The sequence below is a fragment of the Aythya fuligula genome, chromosome 1, assembly GCF_009819795.1.
Source record: "Aythya fuligula isolate bAytFul2 chromosome 1, bAytFul2.pri, whole genome shotgun sequence".
Lineage (NCBI taxonomy): Eukaryota > Metazoa > Chordata > Aves > Anseriformes > Anatidae > Aythya > Aythya fuligula.
The window spans coordinates 89458209-89474762 of record NC_045559.1 but is presented as its reverse complement, the minus strand read 5'-3'; the positions used below and the strand labels follow the sequence as shown (position 1 = coordinate 89474762).

The 16554-nt window shown below is 38.3% G+C and overlaps 2 protein-coding genes across 2 annotated transcripts in view; both read left to right on the top strand.

Moving 5' to 3' along the window:
• The window catches only part of CMSS1 (cms1 ribosomal small subunit homolog), a 232342-nt gene extending 227875 nt beyond the window's left edge, over nt 1-4467 (top strand). The window contains exons 9-10 of the mRNA XM_032193968.1: nt 905-993; nt 4204-4467. Of these exons, the coding sequence (XP_032049859.1) occupies nt 905-993; nt 4204-4287 (173 nt within the window). The 3' untranslated portion in view covers nt 4288-4467. The remainder of the gene's footprint in view (nt 1-904; nt 994-4203) is intronic.
• An 84-nt stretch (nt 4468-4551) lies between these two features.
• Nucleotides 4552-15481, top strand: LOC116492935 (cell cycle control protein 50C-like). The gene is made up of 7 exons (XM_032193958.1): nt 4552-5844; nt 6674-6784; nt 8053-8154; nt 9546-9636; nt 11636-11773; nt 12777-12986; nt 14124-15481. The coding sequence occupies exons 1-7, from the start codon at nt 5632-5634 to the stop codon at nt 14309-14311; spliced, it is 1053 nt and encodes a 350-aa protein (XP_032049849.1). The 5' UTR covers nt 4552-5631; the 3' UTR covers nt 14312-15481.
• Nucleotides 15482-16554: the final 1073 nt, after the last annotated feature.

Below are 16554 nucleotides of genomic sequence, written 5' to 3'. Positions count from 1 at the left end.
CCTCTTTCTAAGTACTGTCTTGCTTAGTCTGTGGTTTCATCAGGAGTCTATGGTCACTGGTCCCCTGTGGTCAGGGACTGTCTGTAGATTGGGACTCTACTGCTCCTTCCAAAGGAGTACAGGAATAGCATAATTTTTTTGCTTTCTTTGCCTTTCACCAACATTAAATTGTTACTGCTCAGCACATCAGCACATTGCCATCCCAAGTGGTATCAGTTTATGGCAGGGACACAAAATGTAGTATTATTTTATTCTAAGTTCTAGTCTTTTTTTGACAACTTCATGTTGCAGTGCCAGGCCCCTAAAGAATGAAGAGGAGTGAAAAATGTTATAAAAATTGTGGACATTGTATAGAAGACTAGGGAACTGCTGGAGGGCCAGTTCAGAAAGGACCTTTATTCTCCAAACAGTGGTTAAAGGAAAAAAAAAAAAAAAAAAAAAAAGGTCCTTTCTGAACTGGCCCTCCAGCACCACTGACCTGTCTCATATTCACATAGCACCCAGCCCTTTAAACTGCTAAACGCCATCAGTTCCCATTAATAGGATTTTTCAGGCTAGAGTCCTTGTAACTTACCAGCTCCTCATCAGCTGTGGAAATTCAACTCCTGTGGTTTCATCAAGAGGAAGCTTGAGGAATTATTTGCTGGCAGGATGTTAGCTCCTGACAAGCCTGGCAACAGTAGTTGTTCTGCTTTCGTGTTTGTCTTCCAAAACGGCATGGGATTATGTGGTTAAGGGAGTTTGCAGTGTCACTGCATTAGTTTTTCAACCAGCAAATGTAGTGCTTAAGTGTTCAAAGATTAGTTTCCTTGGGAACAGACAGCAAAAGATGTAAAACGCAAAAATAATTTTGATAAGCACATGCTGTATTATCTTGGTAATAAAATTTCTATTGCCTTTTTAGATGGCCTGTGCTTGAACTCCACAAAATATATGATTCTGGATTGGAACTGGAGAGATCAGAAACTAAGGAGAATGATGGATATCCCTGAGGTATCGTATAAGCACCTGTGTATATTATATTCTCTGTACTCAGTACTTTTGATTCTAGTGCCTAGATCTTGGTTGGTAAGGATTTATTTCTGTAAAGATAACTTTAGAGGTCTAGAAACACAAAGAAGTCAACATTTTACTTGAAAGTCTGCACTCTCGGGTCTCAATATTGCATCTTGCGGAAGTTTTTGTTGTTGCTGTTGTTGCAGGTCACAGCTGTGCTGTGAATTTCTCTTGTTTATGCTGAGTAGTTGTTCTGCCTGTTCCTGGAAATGTCTCTTAGTAAGAGGACTTTGTGCAAAAGTTTCCTCAAAAACTAAGTACAGCTTTGGAGAGGCATTTATTGGTCTGTGTCTGAGAGTAAGATAACTTCTTGTGAGTAAATCTACAGGCAGTTCCCCTATATTTGGAAAAAGGGAGGGTACAAACTATGTAGAGCCATCCATCATCTGTAGACTCCTTTTAATATAGTTCCTCGTGCTTTTCAATTCTATAAGCGAGCCTTCACATTAATTGCTGTGACATGTTTACCGTATGCTGTAGGGAATCAGCTGGTACCTAGCCAGCAGAGTGAAGGAGGCGGATTCCACTAGTCGTCCTTGCTAGGAAGCTGCCATGCTCCTGCACAATGCTTCCATTTTCCTGCACATTTAGAGCAGGCTAATATGCATAATCACAAGGGAAATAGGACTTTCTTACATATAGATATGAAGCTTCACAAGTGAAAGAAATTGTCGGTCATTATTCCATCTTTGCACCTGCATGTATATTTGAATGTGCTGCATTTTACAGTCCTGCATACACAAAGATGCAAGTATCCAATAATCCTGGATACAGTGCCCTGCAAAAACATACATTGCAGAAATGAAGTAGCAAAAAGAACACTTTGTTTATTGAGTCAAGGAGGCTCCCTCTTGTGGTGAATACCTAAGCCTCTTTTGTACATCACTTGCGCTTAACATGAAAGCTTTTCAAAGACCGGAGAACCTGAATCCATAGGCATGTTAGCACAAAACAGTAGTGCAACGTGTGCTGGTTGCAGTGCAACAGATTTTTGTAAACCAGATCAAGTAAGTAAACACACAGTAGAATATAGGTGATCCACCTAAAAAAAAAAAATTACGTTGTTAATAATTGATTTGGGGCTATTGCGAACCTGGACAGTCCTTTTCAGCTCACTGGATGTAGTATTACAGCATTTCAGCATGTCTGCCTAGGAATAGAAGCCAAGATTGTGACTCTGGCTCTATTTTATTAAGGAAAAATAGCTGTCAACATCAAAATTAGAGAAGCCAATGCTCATGCTTATTTCAAGTTAAAACCAAAGAAGTAAGAATACTGCACCTTCATATATAGTGTTAGTCTAAGGATAGATCTCTGTATATGATTACAGAATAGTAAACATGGGATTACAGAAAAGTCTTCAAACCTGCATTTGGTCCAGGTAATAAACTATACAGAAAGGCTTTTGACATGTTGAGCTATGTAAGTGCAGCTATTGCAGCTATTTATCCTGCTGCAGACAGGCGGTAGATTCCTGAAAGTTATTTGTAAGGAATGTCAGTAATAAAAGATACCCACATAATGCTTTTGAGGTAAAGCTCCTTAGGACTGTAGAAGACCATCAGGATGTTTAGCAATTTGCAGACTTGAAATACGGAATACAGTCTTAGGGAGCTAAGGACCTTATTCTCCTATTTGTACAAAAATTGTCAAATGCATTCTAATAAGAGTCATGTGTTTTCTCAGAGAAGAGAGAGATTATAGTACCAACAGCATGATGGTTGGCAGTTTGATGTACTAATTTTTTTCATTCCATTCTAGATGTGGAGGTAAAATAATGCCTTTAGAATTGGATAGGAGGCCTAATGACACATTTCCACTGCAAACCTCACTTTGACACTAATTTATTTGCATGTTTAAGGTGCTTCATTGCTAAATTGCATTGTAAATATACTAGTCTGTGTAATTAAATATGCAGAAAGCATGAACAGCTGGAAGAACATGTACCTCTTGTCCACTCAAGGAAAAATCCATAGCTTTCTTTTAAAGGTGCAAACTCCTTGCTTTTCCTGTGCTCATCTCATATTCCGTGGAGAATTATGTACATAATGGCACATTCTGAAATATATATGTATTTAAAAAGACATGAATACTTCCACATAACAGTCTTCTATGCCATCATAGTTATACAGTGCATGGCACTCTGATCCAGTGCTCTTTCAGTTGCCTCAACATCTCATTCATTAATGCTGCTGGATTTTTTTTTTCTTTGTTCCTTTGTCTCTCATTTCATTTATCGTATAAGGGGATTAGAAGGAAGTGAAAAGAAACCTCACAAAGAAACCAAATGTAGAGTGAATGAGTTTATCAGACTGTTTTGGTGAGCTTGAGTTACACTGAAGTGTAGAGGTTTAAATAAAAATTGACTGTATACTTCCCAATCTGACCAAAGGACAAGTTTCCCACTTCGAAAACTTTCTGTATAGAGGTTGATGACAACACAGAGCTTTCTCAACTCTTCAAGTTACTTGTAAGATTTGAATATATATATATTTTTTAAACATTTTGCTAAACATTATTTTCTTCCATTTACAAATAAGCATTGAGCAAATTTCAGGTTTCATTAAAGCAGAAGGGTTTGTAAGAAATAGAGAATAGTTAGGCTTTCTGACATCATACATTCCTGTGCACAAAAGGATATAAACCTGAGAGAAACCTCAGAAGAAAAGTTATTCATAAGTGGGAAGAAGGAACCATAAGGAAAGTCTGGACTTACCACGATAGCAGAGAATCTTGTGTTCCTGCTGAAGTGTGTCATTAATATTTACCCTCACATGCATTTGACTTATCTTTAGATAAGCAATAAGGTACAACCATGTCAGTTATAAACAAAAGTACTTTTGCATACAGCTCATGTATACCTGACCTTCCTGCTCACTTTCATTCAGATGTGTCAGCCTCAGGCAACACTGTGGCTGTTACAGTGCAGTCCTTCCCTTGGACTCGTTGATACTGGCTGATACTCTGGAAAGTCCTATAAAAATTTTGCAGCCCAGGGTACATCTCTTGCTGCAGCATACTTTATCAACTCTGTATGAATTACAACCTAATCTGTAGCTGTGTTAGATGGGACTGCGGGAGTCATGGTATTTAGCCAAAGAATTATCAGTGACCTTTGATGCTTTCTTTGTTTTTTGTTTTCTTCAGATAAAGAAAGAAACAATTGACCTACTGGAGATGAGTATTATAAAGCTATGCAGAGAAGGGTCTGTGAAGCTGGGACTCTTTTAATGGCTTTACCTACAAGGACGTCGTTTACAGCTGCTTTTTACTTCTGTCTGCAACTGGCAAGTGATTAACAGTGATTGCATTAGGAATATTAACTTTTCTGAGGTCAAACAATACGGAAAGATTGCATGGTGTAACTTTTTCTGATGTTCCTTTTCTTTTAATAATAAAAACAGAAGTTTTTTTTGTGATTTTAGTATTACTTATTGCCCAAGCAATGTGATACTGAAATTAGTTTGCCTTCACCTGCAAAATTTACTATTATATGTCACTTTTAAGACTTGGAAGATGAGCAAACTTAGGTGTGAAAGCCTTTGTATGTGTCAGTTATCTCCTTCTGCTGTCCCAAAGGAAACCTTTACTTCTCTCACTGGAGTGGTAAGCTAGTTCTTGCTTTAGAGGATCTTTGAAAATGTTGTATGAATGTCAGTAATTTGTCAAAAAAGTATTTTTCTCCCATCTGATCTACAGCTGGCCAAATGCTATTTTATGCTATAACATGATACATTATGTTTAAACTTTCAGTATATTAAATTGAGACTTTATTGTGGTTAAACCATTGAAATGTGTGAAGAATGTTCTACTGTTTTTCCAGTTAAAAGGAGATTATCTCTCACTGGGTAATACTTTTATCATTATGAAAAGTAGGGAATGGGTACACCTTTTTCATAGAAAGGCAAGATGAATAGATGTGGACTGATGGTCAACATCTTGGAAGGCCATATATCCAAATCAGATTGTTTTAGAATTAATTGTCCTATTGTGATAAAGAACACACAGCATTTTTACAACTTTAAATTGTATCTAGATCAATACCAATGAATGCAGCAGTAGGTTAAGGAAATTGGTTTTCCAAACCAATATTGTCTGTCTACTACTCTCAGCCCCTCCAGTCCTTCCCAGTGGTATCCAATGCAACTGGAGTAGATCTTTCCTTTTATCCCATGCTTGTTAGATGGTCAGCAAGTGAAGGGTGAAGAAATAATAAATCTGAGATTACACAGAAATTCCAGTAGAGTTGGCAGTATCCTTACAAAAGAATAAGACATAAATACAACTGAATTTCCTGAACTGTGGGGCAGGAAAAGGCATATATTTAAGCTTTTTCAGGCAGCATGATCTGGACATACTGACCGAAGTACACAAACATCTGATTGGTACAAGCTGATCATGGTGATCCAGACACGAATGTAGAAAAGGAGGAAGAGAGAGATCTAGTTAATAAGTAATTCCTGGCTATAATGCAAGTCTGAACAAACAGCACAGTTTCCCAGCAGTGAAGACAGTATCTCAGCTTAAACGCCCTCCAGCACAAGTATATTATTCCTTCCTCTCACTAAGAAGAATATGAAAAACAAGAAGAGTTTTGCTCCACAAGAAGCAGAAGCACATCCTTCCAGATGTCCAGATAACAGTGCATTCAAACAACAGAGGCTACCGGCGTGGAAGCCCCAGCTTACCATTGCGACTGTGCTCTCCACCTTCTTTCTCACGGGAGCGTTTTGCCTTTCTGTGGGAATCTGCCTCATACTGTCAGCAAACAGCGTCAAAGAAATCCAGGTTTGTTTAGAGTGGGGTGTTAGGTGTTCTATTAAGAAAAAATCAGTCTATGTTTGGGAGAAAAGAGCTTTGAGTTTGTGCTTCTGGATAAAGAATATAGCAATGGCTTCATGCCTTGGACACGTCAAGCAGCCAGTATTTCTGTGAAAATCCTCAGATATTTGGTCACCAATGAAAGCCAAGTACTGGGTGGTTAACTGAGAAGTAATATCCAAAATATGTGTGGGAACTCCCACCACTGGGTGGTAATATCTGAAATGGTGTTATTATTTTCTTGTTTTTTTTTAAGGGAAAATAAACTAACCCCTTTAAATAGTGTTTGGCACTAGAAGATAAATATTTGCTGGGGCAAAATCTTAAAATGCAGGAGCCCTGATGTTTAAATGCTGTTTCCTGGAAGCAAAATTGGTTAAACCTGCTGCAGTTAATGGACTGCTGGTTGGAGCTGACTCTCAGCACTACATCCAGGCTGTTCACAGAGGGCGGGCCATAATTCCCATGGGAGTTTGTCAAGCATTACTTGGTCAGCCAGGCCAAGCTGCAGAAGTGCTCATCACTCAGCACTCCTTTGCCGAGGAGCAAATGTGGAGGTTCTGCAACAGTCATCAGAAGGCTCTAAAGCAGCTTTAAACTAGGGATGAAATTTTTGAATGTTCCATTGAGGCCAAGTCCTAATTCTCTATATCTCTGTCAATTTTAACAATGTCTTTGGCAATCCCAAATCACTTAGGAGAGAACTGCTCTGGGAGGTCTTGTAGCTAAAACGCTAATCTTTTCCTGCATTCATGTCCTTTATTGTAATCTCCCTGCTTGTTCACTTCTCTGACAGATTAATTATTCAGACAAATGCTCGGATTGTTCAAAACTTCGTGAAAATTCCTTTAATTGGGATATTGAATGCCTGTGTTCTATTGATTTCACACTGAAGGAAGATATGCTGGTAAGTGGATATGAGAAACCAACTTGAGTGGCTTAGCACCTCTTGTTGGTTATACCCCTGCATGATAAAATATGCTAATGTTGCTCTGTAGAGCTCATGACTGAATTTTCTTTTTGCTTTTTATAAACATGAAATACTCAGAATTTTACACATTTACATTTGCAATTGATTTTGGCATGTGTTAAAAATGCTCAGATCAGGCTGTCTCTGCCCTGGGACGGGAGATCTCTAAGGAGAAAGTAGGGATGGAGGAAATGGTGTTTGACTGTGGAGATTACTTCTCTTTTTGAGTCCATAGCAAACCCTTGATCTTGCCTGAGGTTAGGTGTTACTGCACTGCTAAGCTCTCAAATAACAAAGAAATCTGAAGCTCTGACCACTTGTCACAAGTCAACCATTGCAGTTCTTTTTTCAGGACTTGTGCTGTTAATACCTAAGGTCCTTGAAACAATTCAAGTCTAACAGTGTCATTCTCCAGTTTCATTTGGAAGAAGTATCTTTCATTTTCTGTCCCAAACTGCTGGTTATGTTGCGGAGGCTGTTAGAATACCCCATATTCTGCCACAGATGTCTTACACTTAGAACTGCATAAATGATCCCTTAAAATTACGACAGTATTTATATTATAAAGTCACTTTATGGTTCTTCAGTATCAAAGAGACTGTTAAAGTGCTCTGTGAGTAATGGTTTAGATACAGTAATGTTTGAGATGAGAAGTTTGTTTAACTGAATAAAGTTTTTTTAATAGGTTACTAAACCTCTTTGTTGCTTATATTTGCCTGCTTAGTATTCTCATTTTAATTACAGGACTAAATTTTCCAAGGGACTCAGATAATTGAGGAGAGGGAGCCTTAGTTTTCAAAAAAAAAAAAAATTCTGCAGAAATTAAGACTGGTGGCTGCTTTTTTGTTTGGGCATCTTCCTTTTACAGAAAATGAGTGTCTGTCTCCATGAAATTATTCATACTCATTGCTGGTTCATGGCCAGTCATTACCAGCTTGAGTAAAATAACAATCATGCATTTTCATTTTAGATTTCATTTAGGGTTTTAAAGAATGTTTAATTTTGTGCCAAAATACAAAAACTTTCAGTTGGGGTGAAGGACAGGTTTTAGCCAGTGTCTGCTAAAGTAATTGGTTAGAATGTAGTTACCAACACATAAGTATGAATTGAATTCTATATTTCCCCCCCTTTTTTTTAGTAAGTAACATGATTTCTCTTGTCTGCATGAGCTTACCTTATTGAAAGGATTTATCCTTGAATTCTAGGGTGATGTTTTTATGTACTATGGCCTGCAAAACTTCTATCAAAACCACCGTCGATACGTGATATCAAGAAGTGATGCACAGTTGTTGGGTCGAGAAGTAAATGTAAGTTTTTTCTTTATATTATGAGATCAGTATTTTCACCAGGTGCATCTTTGACCACACAGACAGCTAACTAAGTGTAAATTTCAAGGTGTTTTGAGATGGCTGTAGGGAATAAGAAGGTACAGATTTTCAGTGCTTAGTCTCTGCTTTTATGATTGCTAGGGCAATTATGTGTTATAAGTTAATAACAGAGGAAGGCTGAGTGCATAAATAGAAGATGTCAGTCCAATGTTGCGGTTCGCAAACCTGCACTGTATAGGGCTAATATTAAGAATACACTGTCTTTTAATTAAAATAAAAATAAATTTGCAGAAAGTGTTTCCTGCTAGTGGTTTTAGTTGTTTTAGCCAGAACTCTTTTAATTTGTGTTTTTATTTTAAACTTAGGAAATTAAGGTGTTCAAAGTCTTTCATTTTGACATTTGGCTTTGGAAGTGGACAAGGAGTAAGGAATGGTACATGGTGAAACAGGTGATCATGTAGCATTAAGAAATACATAACTTCGATGTTAGAATAGGAGGCTACTCAGCATCACTCACAGCAATGCATGCATAAAGCAGTTGGACACTGCAATCACTACATTAATTTTTTTTTTTAACTTGCATATCTATAAATAAAAAGTGTTTTTTTTTAGCTTAAAAATAACATTTGTTAACATACATACAATTCATGCACAGTCCTGTCAGTAGATAAGGTGATTGTCCCATAATAACCTGTTGTTATAAAATGTTTCTTGTAACTCTCCAGACACGTTCCCCATACAACAGCTTCTCCAGGTGTCCAGGCAGCTTGTTTGCATTCAGGTGCCACAGCTTTTGGCTTTTGTGCCAATCACTACACAGCTGATCAGAGCTGTTTGAAAATGTTTCTGTGCTAAGACTTAGAGTTTGTAGTGAATTGGGATAGGTGAGAGGGTGACAAATTCAAAGGTGGGTTTTTGTTTTTCATGCTGTGCTTTCATGCATCAAGATTTGGCCACACTGAAGTAATGTGGCTAAATATATCTGCTGCTCTACATTCCTGAAGCAATGCAGATCAAAAATAAAAACAAAGAAAAATAAGATATGCCAGGGTAAGTCAGGGCTGCACACTGGAACATACTAAGTTGTAGCTATGTTACAACCGCAGATCACCAAATGAGTTTTGTAGTCTAGAGTTTGCAAGGCTGCAACAGAACTTGGTGAAGGCCTAAAGTTTGCATATTGAGATACAGAATGTGTTCCTCAACTACAAACCTATTCATTTGGATGTCTCTTTAATGTGACCAAAAGGTATTAGAGACTTACTCAGTGGCTTTTCAGAAGAAGTTGTGAGAGGAGGACATTAACACCAGCAAACCGAAACAAAACCCTACAGGTTCTTTGCCTGATTGTTCTGTGACCTTGAATGCAGGTTCAGCAGAGCTACTGTGCGCCCTTCACCACATACAAAAATGGAACACCGATGGCTCCATGCGGTGCTATTGCCAACAGCATGTTCAATGGTAAGTACCCTCCGTGTCCATCTCACTAATTTCCACTTGAAACTATGATTTGCTACCTCAATCCAGCTTAGTCCTGGTATTGCAAGAACTCTGTCCTTCTCCTACAAAAGGATTTGTTTGGCATCGCTGCTGTGGTGAATATGGAGTTCTTCAGTAACTTTCCTCTCATCTTCAAACTGAGGAAGGTTTTTTATTCCTCAGTATGATTCTGCAACAGGACTCAGGAATTGAGTCTTGGTGAAACAGGGAACAATGATATACATATTAGATTTAGTGTATTTTCTTGCTAAAAAATCTGTTCTGGTACAATAATCACAGAATCAAGGATTCTGTGAAATAATGGGAGAACTCAAATTCTACCTTCCCACAGTGGTGTGCTTAAAAAGAGAAAACAAGTTCTTGACACTGGTTTGGACCTTTGGATCTGTATGTTTGCATTTTGTTCTTTGAATGCTGGAAGCATCCATAGACTTACATGAATTGATTTGATCCTGGGTTTGATCTTCTGTATGGCTACCTGGAGGTCATAATCTGCCTCTCAGTACATGAAGGCTAAAATCTAGAAGAGGGCTTCTAGCCATGAACATTGACAGATTTCAGAATTGATTTATTTGGAAGAAAAGAAGAAAAGAACTTCTACAGGTTTTTTTTCCCCTACCTCCTCCTTTTTCTTCCCCTCTCACCCCTTTTTAACCAGTTTCACCCAGCAGTTTTTGGCAATGTAGCAGTGATATTTAAAGTAACTGAGCCACCCTCACCAGAGGGCTTGTGAAGGGCAGCTGTAATAACTTCTAGACCCATTTGATTTTCACCTGTGCACATACCTGCTCCTCTGGAAATCTGATCTACTGGACTGGGCTGAGACCTAGGCCAGCAGAGCTACCTCCATGCAGCCTGTGCTGTTCTGGAGCCCTCGCTAGCAGGACAGAATTCTCCTGCAGAAAATTAGGGATAAAAAATGTTGAAGGTAAATCTTCAAGTGTCTGCCTTTGCATCAGTCCTTAGTGTGAAGTGTGTTGAAATGTTCCAGTTGCTGGTGATGTGGGGGAAGCTGGTGAAGTCTGAATGCTCACTCACTCTGGTTGCTCATTTCTATCCCTTTGCTGTGAAAGAGGGTGCTTCTGACAGTTTAGCTGTTTGTCTTCTAATAATGGAGCAGTTAAGCAGACAGAGCTCAGAGAATTGCAATTCCTGCTAGTAAACCAATGATAAGTAGATAGAGAATGTAGTGGAGCACACAATGATCATTTATGCAAGAAGAGTGTGTCTGACTGGCTTTAGTGAGCCAAGTGAACATAGTTTTAGTAATAGGATTTTTTAAAAGTATGTTTTCATCAATGTTCATGTCATTGTGTTCATCGTGTTTCCTAAAATGCAGCCCCTTCCCATCTATACCATCTAACCTCCCCTGCCAGTCATCACATTGGCTGCCTAGGTGTTTACATAGATGTTAATGAAACCTGAAATATTTTTGCCTTATGTTAAACTAATCCAAGTAGGATAATATAATGAAAAAGAAAAGTGTTTTTTGCCCAGGGTGACAATGCCCAGAATGACAAGGGTAAGCACAATTTTAACTAAATATTTTCTGATTAAAGTAATGTTTGTGGCCAAGTTCGTTAACAAGGCCTCTAATTAGCATAAAACTATAGCAATATTTTCTCCAAAGAATCATTAATTCCCTTGACTGTGCTTTCACTTCTACTGTTTGCTGAAAACAAGTAATATATAACAAAAAAATCAGTTTAGGACAACTGTTAAAGAAACTCTAGATTGTTTGTAGGAGTATGCTCAGTCTTTAAAACTCCAGAAGTTCTAAGGCTCTGGCAGCTTAGTTCTACTTATGGAGTATACAATACTCCATACACCACCATGATAAAATCTTTCTAAGGATTTTTTTTCTATTCACTTGAAAGGTGCATGTTAGTTTTGCTAGTCATGTTAGACGTTAGAATGACGGTCTTTTACTCATACACATTGCCTCTGGTATTTCCTACAGATACTATTGATCTTTTTTACAATTTTAACTCATCTGTTATTCAAGTACCGCTGCTGAAGACTGGAAACAGTTGGTGGACAGATAAAAATGTGAAATTTCGCAATCCACAATCACACAATCTCTCTTCTGCATTTGCAGGTAAGAATGATTCTACTGGCATTCCTTATTTTTCAGGGGCTTTCCTCTCTGTGTGCAGAGCTTTCCCATTCTGAGAAGGGAAATGTCTTTGGGAAAAATACCTGGAAGAAGAAGTAGCTTTAAAAAGTGAATGAGAGTAGAAGACAGATTTAGCCAAAATATTGTTTGCATTTTACTACTGACCACAGAAATTGAGACAAAGTGATTTTGTAAGAAAGTAGCCTGCATCAACACTCTTGTGCATTTTTTCTGGCAACATTTAATCTGTCCAGAAAAAGCAAGGATGCAGTCTCTGTATTTTCTGTTGAAAATAACTAGAAAGGAGAATTACATATTCCATTTCTCCTTCTTCGTACCTTTGCAGATTCTTAGGCAATTGTGAGCCAAGTGAGACTGCCATCTTCAGCAGTTATTTCAAACAGTTGTTTTCTAGGTCTGTTTCCTCATTAGGATTGATCCATATTGAAGTGGGACTAAAAGCACTGTATTTTGGATCAGGGCATTGCTGCGCTGGATGCAATATGCAAGAAACTTTTCCCTGCCTCAGAGTTAATTATCCAAGTAGTTTTCATATGATAGATTCTAAATATCATAGGCTGTGCCATTAAAGTGCAAAAAAGTGCCTTTCTGGTTGTACAGGAATAAACTAATGTATAAAAATGAAGGTGAAGTCCTTATTAGAGAGGGTACATTCCTTGCTGAAGAGATGAGAAGCCAGAAGAAACAGTATCAGTATATTTTGTTTCTGCAATTCACTTTGTTTTTCCTATCCTTGTGGCTTCTAATGAATACTGTTAATCTCTGTTCATTGGTGTTTGAGGTGAATGGAGAACCAAGCATGTGGAGTGTTACCAAGCATATATAATTTTGCAATAACAGACAGAGTCTTGCATTTCTTCCATCTCTTGTATTCTGTGTTGTTCATGAGTAGGCCCAGAAATTAGTAAACCGACCCCTGTTTATACTGACAGTGTCTTCCCTGTTTTTTTTTCTTTTTCACCAGGGACAGCAAGACCTCCTTACTGGCAGAAACCAGTATATTTGTTAGATGAGGAAAATGAGAGGAACAATGGTTATATAAATGATGACTTCATTATCTGGATGCGAGTGTCAGCCTTTGCTACATTCAAAAATCTTTACCGTCGTATCAGCCGGGAAAGACATTTTGCTGATGGCCTCCCAGCAGGGAATTACACATTCCATATCTCCTATAGTATCCTTTCATATTATCCAAGACAATCCTTAGCTGTTAAATGGTTGCAATGAGATGGAAGGGGATGGGATTTATATAGTAAAATGGCAAGGAAAAAAACAAACAAAAAAAAAAAAAAAACAAGCAAAACACCCCAAACCAAGTCACCATGAAGAGACCTAGCTGTTGTAAGGGTGACAAGATGCTGCAGGTAGATTGTCTCTAGCAGGCAGAGTTAAGACATGTTACTCAAATGGCAGCAAAGACTTGGATTTGACTTCTGCAAGGCAGAACATAGCAGTCCTAGGTTTTACATGAGGGGTAAAACTGATGGATGGGAACCTGAAGAGACAGCTGAAGATGTTGATTTAGCTGAAATATTTAATTTTGGCCTCCTCAGATGCCTAGACACCCTTACTGGGGTGCACGAAATGCCAGAGGTATCCCTGCTATTGCAAGCTGTACGGGATGCCTGTGTCAGCAGAGCCCTCTGGCAGATTTGAGCCATGGGCTGATGGGAATTTTTGTGCTGGTGAAAATGCAATCTCACAATGAACAGTGTGAACTTTGCTGACTAAAGCTCTTATTTTGTCAGCAGGAGCTACATCAAGATGGCTATAAATTTTTACCCACTCAGCTAATACAGCTGTGATTTTAAATGTTGTAGCACAGTAGTGTTCTGAAAGGCTCTATGTAGAGAGAGAAAAGGTAAAAACAGAAAATATTCTGGGTAGATAATGTTATTAAATAAAGGTGAGCACTTTTCATCAGTAAGAATATGTAGAGTATCATCACAGTAAGCTTCCCCAAAAGGCTCCTTTTCAAGTAAGTTTCTTCTTCTGCTTAAAAATACTATAGGTCTTACCAAGTTAGTTCAGTAGCAGTTACAAAAGTATGAATCTGAAATTTATAATAAAAAAATCCCAGTATTTCCAGAATTACATGGAGACTATCTAAAATAACTGAAAGCTACTACTGTTTTGTTTTGTGGGTTTTGTTGGCCATGAATAGCAGAGACTTCACAGGTCATTTAAAGAAATTTTTACAGTAATTGCAGATCTCTAGCTTCTTTACGCATTGGAAAGGATTTTGAGCGCTACATTTTCTCCAGCTGGGGATAGGTAAACTTTATGAGTGAAACCTTAACATCCTTGTCAGATTTCCCAGTAACCAAATTCAAGGGGAAGAAGTACGTGATTCTTTCAACCATGGTATGGAGCGGAGGAAGTAACCCATTCCTGGGAATTGCTTATGTGGTTTGTGGCGCAGCAGCAACCCTGACAGGTTTTATCATAACTGCCATCCACTTAAAGCTCAGAAAAAAGAAAACATACTTTCAGAAGTAATAAGGTTTCCTGGATTTATAAACAATGGCAAAGGTTTGCTGTGAATGAACAGGCAGCACAGGCCTTTCATTCTTTCCCCTAAGCTCTAGATCGGTTTCAGTAACAGGTTTGGTGAATGTAAACAAACTGAGGGGCAGTGCCCTTCCGTCATCCAACACCAAACTTATATGAGGCTGCATTATTATTAATGCATGTGTGCTCCTACATTTGTTTCCTAGGAAACTGGTAGTGAACTGACTTTCAAACAGGAGATACTGTCGTAGTTTAAAATTCAATGGCAGAGAAACTGTATGGTACTAATTTTTTGGCCAGAACTCTGGGTCCATTTTCATTTCTTAGCCTTTGATTGATACAATATTTCTAATGGCTTAATTTGAGCTTGGATTGGTAAAAAAAAAGTGAGATCTTGCTCCAACAGAAAGCTTGAGCAGGTAGAACTTGATGGTAAATCTGTTTGTTGGTTGTATCCATGGGCTGAATGGCTTGGCTAAGGTTTTATACAGCTTTTTTTCCAGCTATCCTGAAAAAGCAGATAGTTTATTTGCATATCAGTGCGGTATATTCATCACAGTTTAATACTTGATTCATAATTGAATACAGGCCATTTTTAGGAGTATGGAGTGTGTTTAAACCCTCTTGGTTGGTTTTATCTGGGTACCAAGACTAGCTTGCAGAGCTAGACAGAGGGTGTTACAATTTAACAGAAAGTTTAATTAAAAGCTCCTTCAATGCTAACGTTTTAGCAGAAACATCTAGATAATGTAATCATTAAGCCACAGACCCAAACCTATCTAACTCACTCTTCTCTGCAGAAGTGCACACTGACTCTCTAAGTGACATGAAATGCCTGTTCCCCATTCAAGTTCTCATTTCTGTGGTGCAGAGACTCATAGTAAACATAAAACATCAGAAAATCTGACAACTTTATTTTCAGAAAATTATTGTTGCAGCCAATTAATAGACTGTTATTAATTTTCATGTTTCATATTTGAAACACCTAGAAGCAGTTTCCAGTCTCTTGCAAAATGTAGGAACAACACTGAAGAATTTGGACCAAGTATACTATGGCATGTATGGATCTTTAAAAATAATTTCTCTGTTTCAGAAGTGGAAATGGAATAAAACGCATGTAATGAATTTCTTTGATAAGTATTCTGTGTGCCTCACTCTCCCTCCCCCCCAAAAAAAAAACCCCACACACTAAAAGAAGAAAGAAAACACATACTAGAGCAAGAAAAGGCAATGTGACATAGGGAAGCTGTGTGACACTGTCAAGTCTGCCTTTAAAAATGCATCAGGTACTTAGGATCTTACGACCTTTGACAGATGGCCTCTGATGAATCTATTTGCAGCAACAGAAGGTACTGTTTCCTTTAATCTGTGCTTCATAATTGAGCCATGAGCAGTGGAAAGTGATGCTGCTCAAGTTCATAGCCTGGCCTGTTGGTACAAGTTTGCTCCATCAGTGTGTTGTATTGACATTCTGGGCTAATGCATGTGTCTGCTTCCGCTCTTCCTGGTCAGGGCCAGTCACCTCCATCAGCAAACTGGAAACAGGGTTCCAGTATTTCAAACCATTGCATCTAAATCTGCCAGGGGCTGTGGGTGAAAACTATCCCTCAGTGGACCGGACGAGACAGGGCATGAAGCAGTATATTTAACAATGCTTAAGCTCATTAGTCTAAATCACTTCTAACAATGAGACGTGCTCCTAAACCTTCTAAGTGCTTTCGAAAATTTAATCCCATGCAGCCTTCTGGAAGGCCCTGATGGGAGCTAGTGCCAAAGCTGAACTCAGGATTTCTGGCTCCAAACAGACCACAGGACTCTTTTTTCTTTTTCTTCCCCCCCCTTCTCTCTTTTTTTTTTTCTTTCATTTTTTTTTTTTAAATCCTCTGAGAAACTGGTTTGCAGGAAATGATATATCATCTGGGCGTTTAAGTCACAGCACAATTGCCATTGATGTTATTTCTTTGTGGAATATCTGGTAAAAATGTTAGTAAAAGGAGACTGAATAATGAGGTATGTATTTCAGTAAGTCAGTGTCTACAAGAAGAAAAAAAAATATTTAGAAAACACAGCCTAGCAAGCAGCGTGCACAGTATGTCCTTTATCTCCCAGAGGTTTGTGCAAGAACCTGGCTCATCTCTTGAAATGTGCAATGTCTTCAAACTCCTCCACAGGGAAAACCTGTCTTCGAACAAATCTTCCTCTGTCTATTACTCCGGAAGTTATCTAAGTCT

Bases quoted from the DNA above. Each gene is read 5' to 3' on its own strand.
- LOC116492935 (XM_032193958.1), top strand. From the start codon at position 5,632: ATGAAAAACAAGAAGAGTTTTGCTCCACAAGAAGCAGAAGCACATCCT. The intron at 11,774-12,776 runs GTAAGAATGATT...CTTTTTCACCAG, and splicing joins TCTCTCTTCTGCATTTGCAG to GGACAGCAAGACCTCCTTAC. The intron at 12,987-14,123 runs GTATCCTTTCAT...CATCCTTGTCAG, and splicing joins CACATTCCATATCTCCTATA to ATTTCCCAGTAACCAAATTC.